General features: G+C 39.9%; 1 protein-coding gene across 1 annotated transcript in view; it reads left to right on the forward strand.

Annotated features, from left to right (window-relative positions):
• Nucleotides 1-361: 361 nt before the first annotated feature.
• LOC115139039 (collagen alpha-6(IV) chain-like) overlaps nucleotides 362-25,000 on the forward strand; it is a 320,502-nt gene continuing 295,863 nt past the window's right edge. The window contains exons 1-3 of the mRNA XM_065025281.1: nucleotides 362-465; nucleotides 628-757; nucleotides 940-985. Of these exons, the coding sequence (XP_064881353.1) occupies nucleotides 747-757; nucleotides 940-985 (57 nt within the window). The 5' untranslated portion in view covers nucleotides 362-465; nucleotides 628-746. The remainder of the gene's footprint in view (nucleotides 466-627; nucleotides 758-939; nucleotides 986-25,000) is intronic.

Here is a 25,000-nt window from a genome sequence, read left to right on the forward strand (position 1 = left end):
AGAGTCCCTAATTCTGACTAGCAGTTGAACGCGACATTATGCAAAGTAGAACATTCCACAAAGATCACACTCCCTTCTCACCAGAGTGATCAGTTATCAATGAAAACTTTCTTCTCTTTTACAGTTCAGTAATGTAGCTTTAACATCTTTATAAAAGCAACCTCGTCAAGGTATCAATGTTTTCATCGTTCGCTGTCTTAATTGCATAGTCTGTCACAAGACATGCGCATTTAATCTCCCATTTAATAGGAATGAAACATAAACATAACATCTTGTTGACTTTTGATCATTTATTCGAGTAGTGATAGTACCACAGGGGTTTCTAACTAAAGTGGGTAACAAGTGGGTAAGGGTAGGCTATGCGTGACAATGCTAAAGGCCCGCCCTCTGCTTTCGTGCACTGCGAAGTAGTTGCCGTGCGTGAAACAACTCCGCCAGGGACGAACGTTTTCACAAGTGAACTTGGTGAGTTTTAACATTCCCTATTCTTTATAGCGTAAAACGACGAAATAACCTAACGATTTCAACTAGTCCTAACGAAAATAGCTTTTTGGTGCGTGATTCTCCCTCATTTGAAATCTCTCTCCCTCTCTCTTTGGTCTTTCTTCTCGTCTTTCGGTGGCACAGACGCTTTTTGGATTCATCAATGAGCTCGTCCAGGCACTTGTAGCTGTTTGGAGTGAAGACCGGACTGGGAGACCGCTACCAGGAAAACGACCCGTTTTTTCTTCCAGTCGGGATTCAACATGAAATTCTGGTGCGTTTATTTGAGCTCAAAATTATCTGTTGTCGTAGCGGTAAAGTTTGACGTTGCTTGTCAGTTTACAACTGTTCTGTAGCCAAATATGTTATCCCGGGAATACTTAATTATAAAGTTAGTATAACTTTTGTTTATTTTTAAAGCCCGTCTGATATATAATTGTTTATTTCCTTTTTTAGGATTTGTGTACTTGCTGTCAGCTGGGCAGTTGAAGCGACACACGGGGTAAGTGCTACCTTACTCATAGTTAAGGGCTCTCGACTCGAGTGTGCGCATGTAACCTTCAATCAACTGATGAGGCTACAGCCTTGAAGTTGTGTTATTTTTCTATCTCAGTATTGCGCGCCTCGGATTTATAATTTAGGGCAACATTGTTTCAAACAATATCGTGCATGACCAGTGCTGTGTCAGTGTAGGTTACCAGAGGTGTTCCGCTCTATTGCGCAGAGCGGAGCTCGCTGGTGTGTTCTACAACAATTATTATCCCTCGGCTATGTATATTCCAAATGCTTATATGATGCATTTGCATCTTGTACAGATGTATTATAGATATTTAGATATTGTACGCCTGCTGTTTGAGTGGGCCACTTATTGGTTGGTGGCTAATTCAAAAGAAACATGACACCATATTCACGCTCACTGTTGTTTTCTCTAGGACAGGGCACAGCGTGCGTGTTATAGGCAGAATCACCCTTCTTCTTTTGGGGGAATTTAAATATTTGTCTCGAGCGCTGTCTTTAGATTCTGGACGCTGATCACAAGAGCCCACCAGTCAAATTGCTTACTGATCTTTCATCCATAATTAGAGTTTTACGCATGTGAAGATGTTCTTTATTTCAACATCATCCAGTCAGTGACAGATGGCCATTTTATTATTATAATTCACATTTTCATAATGATTTAGAAAGTTAAAACGCACATGATTTATCGCCATAGTTGCAACTATCATTTATTTCGTTTTGTTTTACTTGTATTTATTGAATACTGTCTGTAGGATAGAATACTGAATACTGTCTGTAGGCCCACTGAGATTTGCGAGCGAGTCAAACCCCGCTCCGCTTTGAATAATTCAACCAATAACTTTAGCCACATCTAGAGCGCCTCATTCACGGTCTCATTTATAGGCCTGCCTACGTGTAATTGTCATACATTTCTAATACATGCATAGCCTAGTAATGCTATGAGGATTTAATGATGACTAAGATAGTCACAGTTATAGCCACAATTATAGTCATAGTTTACACTTTCTTTTAAATAAATACATTTCTATCTGATTTTCCGTTCATACATCCGCACATTTACTTCTAGTATTTTCTAAGAACGGGTTGATTGCAAAATGAGGTCTTGATGCCCTAGTCTGGACCTATGAGATATCTGAGCATTCCAAGGAACCATTGTAGCGGAGAGATAATTGACCTCATGCGCTAAAGCCTAGGCGATGGTTGCTCTGGGAACCACGTGTACTGGCCCCAAGTTAACTCATCATGCAAGAGTCTGACCGAAACGTGTCTATTCTAAAGAAAAAACATCTTCCTTGAGATACTTTCTTTATATTGTATTACCTGCCCTAATATAACACAGTACTCATGTTATTGCCGCTTGTATCCACTTGCAAGTTGGCTTGTAGTCTCTGCGTATTTATGGGTCATCATGCAATCACTATAGAAACGAAACAAGTATTGACTTATGCGGATGTTACAACTCACAGAGGTCAGGTCATGTGCGAATAGGGTTAACCTTATATCCTGCGCCTTAAGATGACATCATAAAAGGTCATTGTAGACTGTGTACAGATCATATCTGGAGAGGCTAAATGGGTTTGTGTTGGTATTTATTATGGATCCCCATTAGCTGTGACCAAGGCTGCTATTCTTCCTGGGGTCCAGCAAAGTTAATGCAGTCATGCAATTTGAAAAACATTACAATACATTCACAACAGATTTCACAACACGCTAAGTGTGTTCCCTCAGGCCACTACTCTACTACCACATATCTACAACACGCTAAGTGTGTTCCCTCAGGCCACTACTCTACTACCACATATCTACAACACGCTAAGTGTGTTCCCTCAGGCCACTACTCTACTACCACATATCTACAACACGCTAAGTGTGTGTCCTCAGGCCACTACTCTACTACCACATATCTACAACACGCTAAGTGTGTGTCCTCAGGCCACTACTCTACTACCACATATCTACAACACGCTAAGTGTGTGTCCTCAGGCCACTACTCTACTACCACATATCTACAACACGCTAAGTGTGTGTCCTCAGGCCACTACTCTACTACCACATATCTACAACACGCTAAGTGTGTGTCCTCAGGCCACTACTCTACTACCACATATCTACAACACGCTAAGTGTGTGTCCTCAGGCCACTACTCTACTACCACATATCTACAACACGCTAAGTGTGTGTCCTCAGGCCACTACTCTACTACCACATATCTACAACACGCTAAGTGTGTGTCCTCAGGCCACTACTCTACTACCACATATCTACAACACAAAATCCATCTACATGTGTGTGTATAGTGCATATGTTATTGTGTGTGTGTGTGTGTGTGTATGTGCCTGTGTTTGTCTCACCACAGTCCCCAAGGTGAAAATCTGATTCTACTGCTTGCATGAGTTACTTAATGTGGAATAGAGTTCTGTGTAGTCATGTCTCTATGAAATACTGTGTGCCTCCCACAGTCTGTTCTTGGGGACTGTGAAGGGACCTCTGGTGGAATGTCTTGTGGGGTATGCATGGGTGTCCGAGCTGTGTGTCGGATATACTTGAATGTGTAGTGTCAGCATTTGTTGCAGGCATGTCATACCTAAAAATACGCTTATCTTGCCAATGAAAAATCCTTAATGAAGTTGGCAATATCTGTGGGTTGTGTGATGAATGAGCCATCTGATTCAATGAATGATGGAGCTGAGTTGACCTTTTTGAATGAATGATGGAGCTGAGTTGACCTTTTTGAATGAATGATGGAGCTGAGTTGACCTTTTTGAATGAATGATGGAGCTGAGTTGACCTTTTTGAATGAATGATGGAGCTGAGTTGACCTTTTTGAATGAATGATGGAGCTGAGTTGACCTTTTTGAATGAATGATGGAGCTGAGTTGACCTTTTGAATGAATGATGGAGCTGAGTTGACCTTTTTGAATGAATGATGGAGCTGAGTTGACCTTTTTGAATGAATGATGGAGCTGAGTTGACCTTTTTGAATGAATGATGGAGCTGAGTTTACCTTTTTGAATGAATGATGGAGCTGAGTTGACCTTTTTGAATGAATGATGGAGCTGAGTTGACCTTTTTGAATGAATGATGGAGCTGAGTTTACCTTTTTGAATGAATGATGGAGCTGAGTTGACCTTTTTGAATGAATGATGGAGCAGTTAAGCTGTTGACTGTCATTCTTTATATCATTTACCTTTGTTTCATAGTACAGTTTCTTTTTAATCCAGTTTAGTCGCATGATTTCTCACTTTGCAGTACGTTTGCCAATCGGTTGTGCTCCCAGACTTCTTTGCCATACTCCTTGCCTCATCCTTCTCCATTTTTCAATTCCTCATCAATCCAAGGGGATTTAACCATATTTTATCAGTCATTTACTTGTTGGGTGCTTATTAGTAACTTGAATAAACAATTTCATAAATGTGTCAAGTGCAGCATCTGGTTGCTCCTCATTACGGGGCGGCAGGTTAGCCAAGTGGTTAGAGCGTTGGACTAGTAACCGGAAGGATGCAAGTTCAAACCCCTGAACTGACAAGGTACAAATCTGTTGTTCTGTCCCTGAACAGGCAGTTAACACACTGTTCCTAGGCTGTCATTGAAAATAAGAAATTGTTTTGCTTTATCTTGGCCAGGTCGCAGTTGCAAATGAGAACTTGTTCTCAACTAGCTTACCTGGTTAAAGAAAGGTAAAATAAATAAATACATATACAGTTGAAGTCGGAAGTTGACATACACTTAGTTTGGAATCATTGACTCGTTTTTCAACCACTCCACACATTTCTTGTTAACAAACTATAGTTTTGGCAAGTCGGTTAGGACATCTGCTTTGCGCATGACACAAGTAATTTTTCCAACAATTGTTTACAGACAGATTATTTCACTTATCATTCACTAAAGCTTGTGGAAGGCTACTCAAAATGTTTGACCTAAGTTAATCAATTTAAAGGCAATGCCACCAAATACTAATTGATTATATGTAAACTTCTGACCCACTGGGAATGTGATGAAATAAATAAAAGCTGAAATAAATAATTCTTTCTACTATTATTCTGACATTTCACATTCTTAAAATAAAGTGGTGATCCTAACTGACCTAAAACAGGGATTTTTTTACCAGGATGAAATGTCAGGAATTGTGAAAAGTTTAAATGTATTTGGCTATGGTGCATGTAATCTTCCGACTTCAACTGTATAGTCTAGTCGGGGTGTGTTGGCCATACTGTAGATCAACTGTAGATCATTTCATTCCTGTGCTGTTTGTAACTACCCTGCTAGGTTAACTGATAATCTGAACCAGGTTGCCGACACTGGTTACAGTTTGAAGCTTTTTCTTGAGTGGGTAGCTTCACGAAAGCCAGTCAATATTGAAATCTGCCAGAAAATATACCTCTCTGTTGATATCACATACAGTACATTGTCAAGCATTTCACAAATATTATCCAGATACTGGCTGTTAGCACTTGGTGGTCTATAGAAGCTTCCCACCATAATGGGCTTTAGGTGAGGCAGAGGAACCTGTGACCATATTACTTTAGTATTATTTACCATGAGATCCTCTCTAAGCTTTACAGGAATGTGGTTCTAAATATAGACTGCAACACCTCCTCCGTTGGTATTTCTGTATTTTCTGTATTTTCTGTACATGTTATAATCATGTATTGCTACCACTGTATCATCAAAGGTATTATCTAAGTGAGTTTCAGAGATAGTCACAATATAAATCTGTAGCTAGCAAGTTATTGATTTCATGAAACTTGTTTCTAAGGCTACATATGTGGGCTGTTTTTAGCACTTTTCTGGGATGCTTGATTGTTTTCATTGCTTTAATACAAAATCAAATCAAATCAAATTGTATTTGTCACATGCGCCGAATACAACAGTGAAATGCTTACTTACAAGCACTTAGCCAACAATGCAGTTTTAAGCAAATACCTAAAAAAGTACTAGATAACAATAACAAATCATTAAAGAGCAGCAGTAAATAACAATAGCGGGGCTATATACAGGGGGCACCGGTACAGAGTCAATGTGCGGGGGGCACCGGTGTCGAGGTAATTGAGGTAATATCTACATGTAGGTAGAGTTATTAAAGTGACTATGTATAGATAATAAACAGAGAGTATCAGCAGCGTAGAAGGGGAGGGGGGGGCAAGACAAGTAGTCTGGGTAGCCATTTGATTTGATGTTCAGGAGTTTTATGGCTTGGGGGTAGAAGCTGTTTAGAAGCCTCTTGGACTTAGATTTGGTGCTCTGGTACCGCTTGCCGTGCGGTAGCAGAGAGAACAGTCTATGACTAGGGTGGTTGGAGTCTTTGACAATTTTTAGGACCTTCCTCTGACACTGCCTGGCATAGAGGTCCTGGATGGCACGAAGCTTGGCTCCGGTGATGTAATGGGCCGTATGTACTACCCTCTGTAGTGCCTTGCAGTCGGAGGCCGAGCAGTTGCCATACCAGGCAGTGATGCATACCAGGTGCAGCTGTAAAACCTTTTGAGGATTTGAGGACCCATGCCAAATCTTTTCAGTCCCCTGGGGGAGAATAGGTTTTGTCGTGCCCTCTTCACGACTGTCTTGGTGTGCTTGGACCATGTTAGTTTGTTGTTGAGGAGAGGAGCGGAGAGGTTGAGGAGGGTGAGGCCTACACGACAGAAGGCCGTGAGAAAGGAGGAGAGGAGCGGAGAGGTTGAGGAGGGTGAGGCCTACACGACAGAAGGCCGTGAGAAAGGAGGAGAGGAGCGGAGAGGTTGAGGAGGGTGAGGCCTACACGACAGAAGGCCGTGAGAAAGGAGGAGAGGAGCGGAGAGGTTGAGGAGGGTGAGGCCTACACGACAGAAGGCCGTGAGAAAGGAGGAGAGGAGCGGAGAGGTTGAGGAGGGTGAGGCCTACACGACAGAAGGCCGTGAGAAAGCTTCCTTTACATAGATAGGAGCTATCGAAGACACACCTCACATGAACACTGATAGTACATGCCAACCATCTGGCTTTTTTATCTGTGGAAGTCATGATGGGCTTTTTCACACTATTTAATAGGTCAGCTAACATGCTTGGAGGTTATTTGTTATGTCCTTCTGCCGATTTGCCAGACATATCCCTTTTGGTCCTCTTTAGCATGACATTGTCTTATTAATGACTTGTGATGCATCTACAAAGGTCCTATTAAGGGTTTATTATGGGTTTTTACTTGTATTGATCTGTTTACATCTCTATCTCTCTCTCTCTCTCTCTCTCTCTCTCTCTCTCTCTGTCTCTCTGCAATTTGCAAATTGCAAATTGTTATAGAGGGTTGTGTTTACAATGGTGTTTGTTCTTCACTGGTTGCCCTTTTCTTGTGGCCTCTGTTAACACATTTGCTGCTCTGATGGCACACTGTGGTATTTCACCTTGCTTAGGGGACTCTTCTCCAGGTTAATTTCTCTGTAGGTGATGGCTTTGTTATGGACGGTTTGGGAATCGATTTCCTTTTAAGTGGTTGTAGATTTTAACGGCTCTTTTCTGGATTTTGATCATTAGCGGGTATCGGCCTAATTCTGTTCTGCATGCATTATTTGGTGTTTTACGTTGTACACAGAGGATATTTTTGCAAAGTTCTGCATGCAGTCTCAATTTGGTCTTTGTCCCATTTTTGTGAATTCTTGGTTGGTGAGTGGAACCCAGACCTCAGAACCATAAAGGGCAAAGGGTTCTATAACTGATTTAAATATTTTTAGCTGGAATGCCCTTCTTGCCTTGTCTCTCAGCTCTTTCACAGCTTTGTGGAAGTTACCTGTGGTGCTGATGTTTAGGCCGAGGCAATAGTGTCTAGATGGAATTTGTATTTGTGGTCCTGACTGGACCTATTTTAGAACACCATTATTTTGGTTTTACTGAGATTTACTGTTAGGGCCCAGGTCTGACAGAATCTGTGCAAAAGATCTAGGTGCTGCTGTAGGCCCTCCTTGGTTGAGGACAGAAGCACCAGATCATCAGCAAACAGATTCTAGTAGGGTGAGGCCGGGTGCTGCAGACTGTTCTAGTGCCCTCGCCAATAAGTTGATATATAAGTTGAAGAGGGTGGGGCTTAAGCTGCATCCCTGTCTCACCCCACGGCCCTGTGGAAAGAAATGTGTGTTTTTTGCCCATTTTAACCGCACACTTGTTGTTTGTGTACGTAGATTTTTATAATGTCATCCCTCTATCTCACCCTCTCTTTCTCTCCCTCCATCTCCCCCTTTCTCTCTCTCCCACCCTTCCCCCTACCTCTCCCTCTCTGTCTCTCTCTCCTTCTTTCTCCCCCTCCCCCTATCTCTCCCTCTCCCTCACTCTCTCTCTCACCCTTTCCCCCAATCTCTCCCTCTGTCTCTCTCTCTCTCTCTCTCTCTCTCTCTCTCTCACCCTTTTCTTTCTCCCTCTCCCCCTCTTTCTCTCTCTCTCTCCCCCTCGCTCTCTCCCCCTCTCTGTCTCCCCCTCTCTGTCCCTGTTATCTCTCTGTTATTGCAGGTGTAGCGAAATGCTTGTGTTCCTAGCTCCAACAATGCAGCAATATCTAACAATACACTAGTCTAAAAGTAAAAGAACGCAATTAAGAAATATACTGTATAAGTAATTAGGAATGTCGGAGTGGCATTGACTAAAATACAGAAGAATATAATACAGTATGTACATATGAGATGAGTAAAACAGTATGTAAACACTATTAAAGTGACTAGTGTTCCGTTATTAAAGTGGCCAGTGATTTCATGTCTACGTGTGGTATGTTTGGCAGCAGCCTCCAAGGTGCAGGGTTGAGTAACCGGGTGGTAGCTAGTGATGGCTATTTAACAGTCGGATGGCCTTAAAATAGAAGCTATTTTTCAGTCTCTCTGTCCCAGCTTTGATTCACCCGTCCTGACCTTGCCTTCTGCATGGTCGCGGGGTGAACAGGAGTCAGGTAAGGTAGAGGTGATATGATCCTTAACTATTCTCTCAAAGCACTTCATGATGACTGAAGTCAGTGCTACGGGGTGATAGTTATTTAGTTCAGGTACCTTTGCTTTCTTGGGTACAGGAATAATGGTGGACATCTTGAAGCATGTGGGGACAGCAGACCGGGATAGGGAGATATTGAATATATCCGTAAAACACTCCAGCCGGCTGGTCTGTGCATGTTCTGAGGACGTGGCTAGGGATGCCATCTGGGCCAGCAGCCTTGCGAGGGTTAACACGCTGAAATGTCTTACTCACGTCAGCTACAGGGAACAAGAGCCCACAGTCCTTGGGAGCGGGCCGCATCAGTGGCACTATGTTGTCCTCAAAGCAGGCGAAGAAGGTGTTTAGCTTGTCCGGGAGCAAGACGTCAGTGTCCGACGTGGCTGTTTTTCCCTTTGTAGTCCGCGATTGTCTGTAGACCCTGTCACATACAATACGTCTAGTGTCTGAGCCATTGAATAGTGACTCCACTTTGTCAGTGAGTGACATGACATTGTAGAGGTGTTTTCTGGTAGGGGTTGGTGCTCAGGCTTTTTCTGAGTTGGTGCTACTACCGTGTGAATGTCAAGGAGAAACTACTCTGATAGATGTCCTGTCATCTGATCGATTATTAAGTTCGGTATGTTTTTTCTTCTTCTTCATATCTCAATACCATACTATATACAGGGTCAGTTCAATACCATATTATATACAGGGTCAGTTCAATACCATACTATATACAGGGTCAGTTCAATACCATATTATATACAGGGTCAGTTACAATACCATATTATATACAGGGTCAGTTCAATACTATACTACATACAGGGTCAGTTCAATACCATACTATATACAGGGTCAGTTCAATACTATACTATATACAGGGTCAGTTCAATACCATACTATATACAGGGTCAGTTCAATACTATACTATATACAGGGTCAGTTCAATACCATACTATATACAGGGTCAGTTCAATACTATACTATATACAGGGTCAGTTCAATACTATACTATATACAGGGTCAGTTCAATACCATACTATATACAGGGTCAGTTCAATACCATATTATATACAGGGTCAGTTCAATACCATATTATATACAGGGTCAGTTCAATACCATACTATATACAGGGTCAGTTCAATACTATACTACATACAGGGTCAGTTCAATACCATATTATATACAGGGTCAGTTCAATACTATACTACATACAGGGTCAGTTCAATACCATACTATATACAGGGTCAGTTCAATACCATATTATATACAGGGTCAGTTCAATACCATATTATATACAGGGTCAGTTCAATACCATACTATATACAGGGTCAGTTCAATACTATACTACATACAGGGTCAGTTCAATACTATACTACATACAGGGTCAGTTCAATACCATATTATATACAGGGTCAGTTCAATACTATATTATATACAGGGTCAGTTCAATACTATACTACATACAGGGTCAGTTCAATACCATACTATATACAGGGTCAGTTCAATACCATATTATATACAGGGTCAGTTCAATACCATACTATATACAGGGTCAGTTCAATACCATATTATATACAGGGTCAGTTACAATACCATACTATATACAGGGTCAGTTCAATACCATACTATATACAGGGTCAGTTCAATACCATATTATATACAGGGTCAGTTACAATACCATACTATATACAGGGTCAGTTCAATACCATACTATATACAGGGTCAGTTCAATACCATATTATATACAGGGTCAGTTCAATACTATACTACATACAGGGTCAGTTCAATACCATATTATATACAGGGTCAGTTCAATACCATATTATATACAGGGTCAGTTACAATACCATACTATATACAGGGTCAGTTCAATACCATACTATATACAGGGTCAGTTCAATACCATACTATATACAGGGTCAGTTCAATACCATATTATATACAGGGTCAGTTCAATACTATACTACATACAGGGTCAGTTCAATACCATATTATATACAGGGTCAGTTCAATACCATACTATATACAGGGTCAGTTCAATACTATACTATATACAGGGTCAGTTCAATACCATACTATATACAGGGTCAGTTCAATACCATATTATATACAGGGTCAGTTCAATACCATACTATATACAGGGTCAGTTACAATACCATACTATATACAGGGTCAGTTCAATACCATACTATATACAGGGTCAGTTCAATACCATACTATATACAGGGTCAGTTCAATACTATACTACATACAGGGTCAGTTCAATACCATATTATATACAGGGTCAGTTCAATACCATATTATATACAGGGTCAGTTCAATACCATACTATATACAGGGTCAGTTCAATACCATACTATATACAGGGTCAGTTCAATACCATATTATATACAGGGTCAGTTCAATACTATACTACATACAGGGTCAGTTCAATACCATATTATATACAGGGTCAGTTCAATACCATATTATATACAGGGTCAGTTACAATACCATACTATATACAGGGTCAGTTCAATACCATACTATATACAGGGTCAGTTCAATACCATATTATATACAGGGTCAGTTCAATACTATACTACATACAGGGTCAGTTCAATACCATATTATATACAGGGTCAGTTCAATACCATACTATATACAGGGTCAGTTCAATACCATATTATAAACAGGGTCAGTTCAATACCATACTATATACAGGGTCAGTTACAATACCATACTATATACAGGGTCAGTTCAATACCATATTATAAACAGGGTCAGTTCAATACCATACTATATACAGGGTCAGTTCAATACCATACTATATACAGGGTCAGTTCAATACTATACTACATACAGGGTCAGTTCAATACCATACTATATACAGGGTCAGTTCAATACCATACTATATACAGGGTCAGTTCAATACCATATTATAAACAGGGTCAGTTCAATACCATACTATATACAGGGTCAGTTCAATACCATACTATATACAGGGTCAGTTCAATACCATACTATATACAGGGTCAGTTCAATACCATATTATATACAGGGTCAGTTCAATACCATACTATATACAGGGTCAGTTCAATACCATACTATATACCTGGTCAGTTCAATACCATACTATATACAGGGTCAGATCAATACCATATTATATACAGGGTCAGTTCAATACCATACTATATACAGGGTCAGTTCAATACAATACTATATACAGGGTCAGTTCAATACCATATTATATACAGGGTCAGTTACAATACCATACTATATACAGGGTCAGTTCAATACCATATTATATACAGGGTCAGTTACAATACCATACTATATACAGGGTCAGTTCAATACCATACTATATACAGGGTCAGTTCAATACTATACTACATACAGGGTCAGTTCAATACCATATTATATACAGGGTCAGTTCAATACCATATTATATACAGGGTCAGTTCAATACCATACTATATACAGGGTCAGTTCAATACTATACTACATACAGGGTCAGTTCAATACCATACTATATACAGGGTCAGATCAATACCATATTATATACAGGGTCAGTTCAATACTATACTACATACAGGGTCAGTTCAATACCATACTATATACAGGGTCAGTTCAATACTATACTACATACAGGGTCAGATCAATACCATATTATATACAGGGTCAGTTCAATACCATATTATATACAGGGTCAGTTCAATACTATACTACATACAGGGTCAGATCAATACCATATTATATACAGGGTCAGTTCAATACCATATTATATACAGGGTCAGTTCAATACTATACTACATACAGGGTCAGATCAATACCATACTATATACAGGGTCAGTTCAATACCATATTATAAACAGGGTCAGTTCAATACCATACTATATACAGGGTCAGTTACAATACCATACTATATACAGGGTCAGTTCAATACCATATTATAAACAGGGTCAGTTCAATACCATACTATATACAGGGTCAGTTCAATACCATACTATATACAGGGTCAGTTACAATACTATACTACATACAGGGTCAGATCAATACCATATTATATACAGGGTCAGTTCAATACTATATTATATACAGGGTCAGTTCAATACTATACTACATACAGGGTCAGTTCAATACCATACTATATACAGGGTCAGTTACAATACCATACTATATACAGGGTCAGTTACAATACTATACTACATACAGGGTCAGTTCAATACCATACTATATACAGGGTCAGTACAATACTATACTATATACAGGGTCAGTTACAATACCATACTATATACAGGGTCAGTTCAATACCATATTATATACAGGGTCAGTTCAATACTATACTATATACAGGGTCAGTTACAATACCATACTATATACAGGGTCAGTTCAATACAATACTATATACAGGGTCAGTTCAATACCATATTATATACAGGGTCAGTTACAATACCATACTATATACAGGGTCAGTTCAATACCATATTATATACAGGGTCAGTTACAATACCATACTATATACAGGGTCAGTTCAATACCATACTATATACAGGGTCAGTTCAATACTATACTACATACAGGGTCAGTTCAATACCATATTATATACAGGGTCAGTTCAATACCATATTATATACAGGGTCAGTTCAATACCATACTATATACAGGGTCAGTTCAATACTATACTACATACAGGGTCAGTTCAATACCATACTATATACAGGGTCAGATCAATACCATATTATATACAGGGTCAGTTCAATACTATACTACATACAGGGTCAGTTCAATACCATACTATATACAGGGTCAGTTCAATACTATACTACATACAGGGTCAGATCAATACCATATTATATACAGGGTCAGTTCAATACCATATTATATACAGGGTCAGTTCAATACTATACTACATACAGGGTCAGATCAATACCATATTATATACAGGGTCAGTTCAATACCATATTATATACAGGGTCAGTTCAATACTATACTACATACAGGGTCAGATCAATACCATACTATATACAGGGTCAGTTCAATACCATATTATAAACAGGGTCAGTTCAATACCATACTATATACAGGGTCAGTTACAATACCATACTATATACAGGGTCAGTTCAATACCATATTATAAACAGGGTCAGTTCAATACCATACTATATACAGGGTCAGTTCAATACCATACTATATACAGGGTCAGTTCAATACTATACTACATACAGGGTCAGTTCAATACCATACTATATACAGGGTCAGTTCAATACCATACTATATACAGGGTCAGTTCAATACTATACTATATACAGGGTCAGTTCAATACCATACTATATACAGGGTCAGTTCAATACCATACTATATACAGGGTCAGTTCAATACTATACTACATACAGGGTCAGTTCAATACCATACTATATACAGGGTCAGTTCAATACCATACTATATACAGGGTCAGTTCAATACTATACTATATACAGGGTCAGTTCAATACCATACTATATACAGGGTCAGTTCAATACTATACTACATACAGGGTCAGTTCAATACCATACTATATACAGGGTCAGTTCAATACTATACTATATACAGGGTCAGTTCAATACCATACTATATACAGGGTCAGTTCAATACTATACTACATACAGGGTCAGTTCAATACCATACTATATACAGGGTCAGTTCAATACTATACTATATACAGGGTCAGTTCAATACCATACTATATACAGGGTCAGTTCAATACTATACTACATACAGGGTCAGTTCAATACCATACTATATACAGGGTCAGTTCAATACTATACTACATACAGGGTCAGTTCAATACCATACTATATACAGGGTCAGTTCAATACTATACTACATACAGGGTCAGTTCAATACCATACTATATACAGGGTCAGTTCAATACCATACTATATACAGGGTCAGTTCAATACCATATTATAAACAGGGTCAGTTCAATACCATACTATATACAGGGTCAGTTCAATACCATACTATATACAGGGTCAGTTCAATACCATACTATATACAGGGTCAGATCAATACCATATTATATACAGGGTCAGTTCAATACCATACTATATACAGGGTCAGTTCAATACAATACTATATACAGGGTCAGTTACAATACCATACTATATACAGGGTCAGTACAATACCATACTATATACAGGGTCAGTTACAATACCATACTATATACAGGGTCAGATCAATACCATACTATATACAGGGTCAGTTCAATACCATATTATATACAGGGTCAGTTACAATACCATACTATATACAGGGTCAGTTCAATACCATATTATAAACAGGGTCAGTTCAATACCATATTATATACAGGGTCAGTTCAATACCATATTATATACAGGGTCAGTTCAATACCATACTATATACAGGGTCAGTTCAATACTATACTACATACAGGGTCAGTTCAATACCATACTATATACAGGGTCAGATCAATACCATATTATATACAGGGTCAGTTCAATACTATACTACATACAGGGTCAGTTCAATACCATACTATATACAGGGTCAGTTCAATACTATACTACATACAGGGTCAGATCAATACCATATTATATACAGGGTCAGTTCAATACCATATTATATACAGGGTCAGTTCAATACTATACTACATACAGGGTCAGATCAATACCATATTATATACAGGGTCAGTTCAATACCATATTATATACAGGGTCAGTTCAATACTATACTACATACAGGGTCAGATCAATACCATACTATATACAGGGTCAGTTCAATACCATATTATAAACAGGGTCAGTTCAATACCATACTATATACAGGGTCAGTTACAATACCATACTATATACAGGGTCAGTTCAATACCATATTATAAACAGGGTCAGTTCAATACCATACTATATACAGGGTCAGTTCAATACCATACTATATACAGGGTCAGTTCAATACTATACTACATACAGGGTCAGTTCAATACCATACTATATACAGGGTCAGTTCAATACCATACTATATACAGGGTCAGTTCAATACTATACTATATACAGGGTCAGTTCAATACCATACTATATACAGGGTCAGTTCAATACCATACTATATACAGGGTCAGTTCAATACTATACTACATACAGGGTCAGTTCAATACCATACTATATACAGGGTCAGTTCAATACCATACTATATACAGGGTCAGTTCAATACTATACTATATACAGGGTCAGTTCAATACCATACTATATACAGGGTCAGTTCAATACCATACTATATACAGGGTCAGTTCAATACCATATTATAAACAGGGTCAGTTCAATACCATACTATATACAGGGTCAGTTCAATACCATACTATATACAGGGTCAGTTCAATACCATACTATATACAGGGTCAGTTCAATACCATATTATATACAGGGTCAGTTCAATACCATACTATATACAGGGTCAGTTCAATACCATACTATATACCTGGTCAGTTCAATACCATACTATATACAGGGTCAGATCAATACCATATTATATACAGGGTCAGTTCAATACCATACTATATACAGGGTCAGTTCAATACAATACTATATACAGGGTCAGTTACAATACCATACTATATACAGGGTCAGTACAATACCATACTATATACAGGGTCAGTTACAATACCATACTATATACAGGGTCAGATCAATACCATACTATATACAGGGTCAGTTCAATACCATATTATATACAGGGTCAGTTCAATACCATATTATAAACAGGGTCAGTTCAATACCATATTATATACAGGGTCAGTTCAATACCATATTATAAACAGGGTCAGTTCAATACCATATTATATACAGGGTCAGTTCAATACCATATTATATACAGGGTCAGTTCAATACCATATTATATACAGGGTCAGTTCAATACTATACTACATACAGGGTCAGTTCAATACCATACTATATACAGGGTCAGATCAATACCATATTATATACAGGGTCAGTTCAATACTATACTACATACAGGGTCAGTTCAATACCATACTATATACAGGGTCAGTTCAATACTATACTACATACAGGGTCAGATCAATACCATATTATATACAGGGTCAGTTCAATACTATACTACATACAGGGTCAGTTCAATACCATACTATATACAGGGTCAGATCAATACCATATTATATACAGGGTCAGTTCAATACTATACTACATACAGGGTCAGTTCAATACCATACTATATACAGGGTCAGTTCAATACTATACTACATACAGGGTCAGATCAATACCATATTATATACAGGGTCAGTTCAATACCATATTATATACAGGGTCAGTTCAATACTATACTACATACAGGGTCAGATCAATACCATATTATATACAGGGTCAGTTCAATACCATATTATATACAGGGTCAGTTCAATACCATATTATAAACAGGGTCAGTTCAATACCATATTATATACAGGGTCAGTTCAATACCATATTATAAACAGGGTCAGTTCAATACCATATTATATACAGGGTCAGTTCAATACCATATTATATACAGGGTCAGTTCAATACCATACTATATACAGGGTCAGTTCAATACTATACTACATACAGGGTCAGTTCAATACCATACTATATACAGGGTCAGATCAATACCATATTATATACAGGGTCAGTTCAATACTATACTACATACAGGGTCAGTTCAATACCATACTATATACAGGGTCAGTTCAATACTATACTACATACAGGGTCAGTTCAATACCATACTATATACAGGGTCAGTTCAATACTATACTACATACAGGGTCAGTTCAATACCATACTATATACAGGGTCAGATCAATACCATATTATATACAGGGTCAGTTCAATACTATACTACATACAGGGTCAGTTCAATACCATACTATATACAGGGTCAGTTCAATACTATACTACATACAGGGTCAGATCAATACCATATTATATACAGGGTCAGTTCAATACCATATTATATACAGGGTCAGTTCAATACTATACTACATACAGGGTCAGATCAATACCATATTATATACAGGGTCAGTTCAATACCATATTATATACAGGGTCAGTTCAATACTATACTACATACAGGGTCAGATCAATACCATACTATATACAGGGTCAGTTCAATACCATATTATAAACAGGGTCAGTTCAATACCATACTATATACAGGGTCAGTTACAATACCATACTATATACAGGGTCAGTTCAATACCATATTATAAACAGGGTCAGTTCAATACCATACTATATACAGGGTCAGTTCAATACCATACTATATACAGGGTCAGTTCAATACTATACTACATACAGGGTCAGTTCAATACCATACTATATACAGGGTCAGTTCAATACCATACTATATACAGGGTCAGTTCAATACTATACTATATACAGGGTCAGTTCAATACCATACTATATACAGGGTCAGTTCAATACCATACTATATACAGGGTCAGTTCAATACTATACTACATACAGGGTCAGTTCAATACCATACTATATACAGGGTCAGTTCAATACCATACTATATACAGGGTCAGTTCAATACTATACTATATACAGGGTCAGTTCAATACCATACTATATACAGGGTCAGTTCAATACTATACTACATACAGGGTCAGTTCAATACCATACTATATACAGGGTCAGTTCAATACTATACTATATACAGGGTCAGTTCAATACCATACTATATACAGGGTCAGTTCAATACTATACTACATACAGGGTCAGTTCAATACCATACTATATACAGGGTCAGTTCAATACTATACTATATACAGGGTCAGTTCAATACCATACTATATACAGGGTCAGTTCAATACTATACTACATACAGGGTCAGTTCAATACCATACTATATACAGGGTCAGTTCAATACTATACTACATACAGGGTCAGTTCAATACCATACTATATACAGGGTCAGTTCAATACTATACTACATACAGGGTCAGTTCAATACCATACTATATACAGGGTCAGTTCAATACCATACTATATACAGGGTCAGTTCAATACCATATTATAAACAGGGTCAGTTCAATACCATACTATATACAGGGTCAGTTCAATACCATACTATATACAGGGTCAGTTCAATACCATACTATATACAGGGTCAGTTCAATACCATATTATATACAGGGTCAGTTCAATACCATACTATATACAGGGTCAGTTCAATACCATACTATATACCTGGTCAGTTCAATACCATACTATATACAGGGTCAGATCAATACCATATTATATACAGGGTCAGTTCAATACCATACTATATACAGGGTCAGTTCAATACAATACTATATACAGGGTCAGTTACAATACCATACTATATACAGGGTCAGTACAATACCATACTATATACAGGGTCAGTTACAATACCATACTATATACAGGGTCAGATCAATACCATACTATATACAGGGTCAGTTCAATACCATATTATATACAGGGTCAGTTACAATACCATACTATATACAGGGTCAGTTCAATACCATATTATAAACAGGGTCAGTTCAATACCATATTATAAACAGGGTCAGTTCAATACCATATTATATACAGGGTCAGTTCAATACCATATTATATACAGGGTCAGTTCAATACCATACTATATACAGGGTCAGTTCAATACCATACTATATACAGGGTCAGATCAATACCATACTATATACAGGGTCAGTTCAATACCATATTATATACAGGGTCAGTTACAATACCATACTATATACAGGGTCAGTTCAATACTATACTACATACAGGGTCAGTTCAATACCATACTATATACAGGGTCAGTTCAATACCATATTATAAACAGGGTCAGTTCAATACCATACTATATACAGGGTCAGTTCAATACCATACTATATACAGGGTCAGTTCAATACTATACTACATACAGGGTCAGTTCAATACCATACTATATACAGGGTCAGTTCAATACCATACTATATACAGGGTCAGTTCAATACTATACTATATACAGGGTCAGTTCAATACCATACTATATACAGGGTCAGTTCAATACCATACTATATACAGGGTCAGTTCAATACTATACTACATACAGGGTCAGTTCAATACCATACTATATACAGGGTCAGTTCAATACCATACTATATATAGGGTCAGTTCAATACTATACTATATACAGGGTCAGTTCAATACCATACTATATACAGGGTCAGTTCAATACTATACTACATACAGGGTCAGTTCAATACCATACTATATACAGGGTCAGTTCAATACTATACTATATACAGGGTCAGTTCAATACCATACTATATACAGGGTCAGTTCAATACTATACTACATACAGGGTCAGTTCAATACCATACTATATACAGGGTCAGTTCAATACTATACTATATACAGGGTCAGTTCAATACCATACTATATACAGGGTCAGTTCAATACTATACTACATACAGGGTCAGTTCAATACCATACTATATACAGGGTCAGTTCAATACTATACTACATACAGGGTCAGTTCAATACCATACTATATACAGGGTCAGTTCAATACTATACTACATACAGGGTCAGTTCAATACCATACTATATACAGGGTCAGTTCAATACCATACTATATACAGGGTCAGTTCAATACCATATTATAAACAGGGTCAGTTCAATACCATACTATATACAGGGTCAGTTCAATACCATACTATATACAGGGTCAGTTCAATACCATACTATATACAGGGTCAGTTCAATACCATATTATATACAGGGTCAGTTCAATACCATACTATATACAGGGTCAGTTCAATACCATACTATATACCTGGTCAGTTCAATACCATACTATATACAGGGTCAGATCAATACCATATTATATACAGGGTCAGTTCAATACCATACTATATACAGGGTCAGTTCAATACCATACTATATACAGGGTCAGTTACAATACCATACTATATACAGGGTCAGTACAATACCATACTATATACAGGGTCAGTTACAATACCATACTATATACAGGGTCAGATCAATACCATACTATATACAGGGTCAGTTCAATACCATATTATATACAGGGTCAGTTACAATACCATACTATATACAGGGTCAGTTCAATACCATATTATAAACAGGGTCAGTTCAATACCATATTATATACAGGGTCAGTTCAATACCATATTATATACAGGGTCAGTTCAATACCATACTATATACAGGGTCAGTTCAATACCATACTATATACAGGGTCAGTTCAATACCATACTATATACAGGGTCAGTTCAATACCATACTATATACCTGGTCAGTTCAATACCATATTATATACAGGGTCAGTTCAATACCATACTATATACAGGGTCAGTTCAATACCATACTATATACCTGGTCAGTTCAATACCATACTATATACAGGGTCAGATCAATACCATACTATATACAGGGTCAGTTCAATACCATACTATATACAGGGTCAGTTCAATACCATACTATATACAGGGTCAGTTACAATACCATACTATATACAGGGTCAGTTCAATACCATACTATATACAGGGTCAGTTCAATACCATACTATATACAGGGTCAGTTACAATACCATACTATATACAGGGTCAGTACAATACCATACTATATACAGGGTCAGTTACAATACCATACTATATACAGGGTCAGATCAATACCATACTATATACAGGGTCAGTTCAATACCATATTATATACAGGGTCAGTTACAATACCATACTATATACAGGGTCAGTTCAATACCATACTATATACAGGGTCAGTTCAATACCATACTATATACAGGGTCAGTTCAATACCACACTATATACAGGGTCAGTTCAATACCATACTGTAACGGCGTTCTTCGTTTGTAGAAAGAGAGTCGGACCGAAATGCAGCGTGGTGGTTACTCATGTTACTTTAATGAAAGAAAACGTGGTACATGAAAATAACTGATACTAAATACAAAACAACAAACGGAACGTGAAAACTAATTACAGCCTATCTGGTGAACTACACAGAGACAGGAACAATCACCCACGAAATACAACGTGAACACAGGCTACCTAAATACGGTTCCCAATCCGAGACAACGAGAAGCACCTGACTCTAATTGAGAACCGCCTCAGGCAGCCAAGCCTAACTAGACACACCCATACACAATCCCAATGCTAATAAAACCCCAATACGAACCCAACACAATATAAACCCATGTCACACCCTGGCCTACCCAAACATATAACAAAAACACAAAATACAATGACCAAGGCGTGACAGAACCCCCCTAAGGTGCGGACTCCCGGACGCACCTCAAAAGCATAGGGAGGGTCCGGGTGGGCTTCTGTCCATGGTGGCGGCTCCGGCTCGGGACGTAGACCCCACTCCATTAATGTCCTTGTTCCTCCCCTTCGCGTCCTAGGATAATCCACCTTCTCCGCCGACCATGGCCTAATAGTCCTCACCCAGATCCCCACATAACTGAGGAGCAGCTCGTGACAGAGGGGCATCTCGGGACAGAGGGGCATCTCGGGACAGAGGGGCAGCTCGGGACAGAGGGGCAGCTCGAGACAGAGGGGAAACCCAGTACTGAGAGGAAACCCAGTACTGAGAGGAAGCCCAGTACTGAGATGAAGCTCAGGCAGGTAGTAGGCTCCGGTAAATCCTGGCTGGCTGGCGGAACTGGAAGATTCAGGTTGACAAGCAGATCTGGAAGATTCTGGTTGTCTGGCAGATCTGGAAGAGACTGGTTGTCTGGCAGATCTGGAAGAGACTGGTTGTCTGGCAGATCTGGAAGAGACTGGTTGTCTGGCAGATCTGGAAGAGACTGGTTGTCTGGCAGATCTGGAAGAGACTGGTTGTCGGGCAGATCTGGAAGAGACTGGTTGTCGGGCAGATCTGGAAGAGACTGGTTGTCGGGCAGATCTGGAAGAGACTGGTTGTCGGGCAGATCTGGAAGAGACTGGTTGTCGGGCAGATCTGGAAGAGACTGGTTGTTGGGCAGATCTGGAAGAGACTGGTTGTCTGGCAGATCTGGAAGAGACTGGTTGTCTGGCAGATCTGGAAGAGACTGGTTGTCTGGCGGCGCTGGGCTGACTGGCTGCGCTGGGCAGACTGGGAGCACTGGCGGCGCTGAGCAGACTGGGAGCACTGGCGGCGCTGGGCAGACTGGGAGCATTGGCGGCGCTGGGCAGACTGGCGGCGCTGGGCAGACTGGGAGCACTGGCGGCGCTGGGCAGACTGGGAGCACTGGCGGCGCTGGGCAGACTGGGAGCACTGGCGGCGCTGGGCAGACTGTGAGCACTGGCGGCGCTGGGCAGACTGGGAGCACTGGCGGCGCTGGGCAGACTGGGAGCACTGGCGGCGCTGGGCAGACTGGGAGCACTGGCGGTGCTGGGCAGACTGACAGCTCTGGCTGCTTATTGCAGACTGACAGCACTTGGCAGACTGACAGATCTCTGCAGACTGGCAGCTCAGGCTGCTCCGAACAGGCAGGAGGCTCCGGCAGCGCAGGAGAGGATACAGGCTCTGGCTGCGCTGAACAGGCGGGAGACTCCGACAGCGTAGGAGGGAAGGAAGGCTCTGGCTGTGTTGAACAGGCGAGGCGCACTGAAGGCCTGGTGCGTGGTGCTGGAACTGGTGGTACTGGATCGAGGACACGCACAGGAAACCTGGTGCGGGGAGCTGCTACCGGAGGACTGGTGTGTGGAGGTGGCTCTGGATAGACCGGACCGTGCAGGCGCACTGGAGCTCTTGAGCACGAGCCTGCCCAAGCTTACCTGGCTCGATGCCCACTCTAGCCCGGCCAATAGGAAGGGCTGGTATGTGCCGCACCTGGCTCTGCACCCGCACTGGAAACACCGTGCGCTCCATAGCATAACACGGTGCCTGCCCGGTCTCTCTAGCCCAATGGTGAGCACAGGGAGTTTTGCAGGTCTCCTACCTGGCATAACCATACTCCCTTCTAGCCCCCCCCCCAATCATTTTTTGGGGCTGCTTTTCAGGCTTCCAACCGCGTCGCCGTGCTGCCTCCTCATACCTGCGCCTCTCCGCTTTAGCTGCTTCTATTTCTTCCTTGGGACGGCGATATTCTCCCGGCTGCGCCCAGGGTCCTTTACCGTCTAATATCCTCTCCCAAGACCAGAAGTCCTTATATTGCTGCTCCTCGCAATTAACAGGAAGAGTAGGCTCAGGTCTGACTCCTGACTCAGCCACTCTCTCTCTGCGCCGCCGTGTTCTCCTTTTCAACTCCATTCGTCTATAGCCCTCCTCGCATTGCTGCAGGGAAACCCAGGCGGGCTCCTGCACTCTCTCTGGGTCGGCCGCCCACCTGTCGATTTCCATACTGTAACGGCGTTCTTCGTTTGTAGAAAGAGAGTCGGACCGAAATGCAGCGTGGTGGTTACTCATGTTACTTTAATGAAAGAAAACGTGGTACATGAAAATAACTGATACTAAATACAAAAAAAAACAAACGGAACGTGAAAACTAATTACAGCCTATCTGGTGAACTACACAGAGACAGGAACAATCACCCACGAAATACAACGTGAACACAGGCTACCTAAATACGGTTCCCAATCCGAGACAACGAGAAGCACCTGACTCTAATTGAGAACCGCCTCAGGTAGCCAAGCCTAACTAGACACACCCATACACAATCCCAATGTTAATAAAACCCCAATACGAACCCAACACAATATAAACCCATGTCACACCCTGGCCTACCCAAACATATAACAAAAACACAAAATACAATGACCAAGGCGTGACACATACTATATACAGGGTCAGTTCAATACCATACTATATACAGGGTCAGTTGCAGTACCATACTATATACAGGGTCAGTTCAATACCATATTATATACAGGGTCAGTTCAATACCATACTATATACAGGGTCAGTTCAATACCACACTATATACAGGGTCAGTTCAATACCATATTATATACAGGGTCAGTTCAATACCATATTATATTCAGGGTCAGTTCAATACCACACTATATACAGGGTCAGTTCAATACCATATTATATACAGGGTCAGTTCAATACCATACTATATACAGGGTCAGTTCAATACCATACTATATACAGGG

Source organism: Oncorhynchus nerka, linkage group LG12 (genome assembly GCF_034236695.1).
Source record: "Oncorhynchus nerka isolate Pitt River linkage group LG12, Oner_Uvic_2.0, whole genome shotgun sequence".
Lineage (NCBI taxonomy): Eukaryota > Metazoa > Chordata > Actinopteri > Salmoniformes > Salmonidae > Oncorhynchus > Oncorhynchus nerka.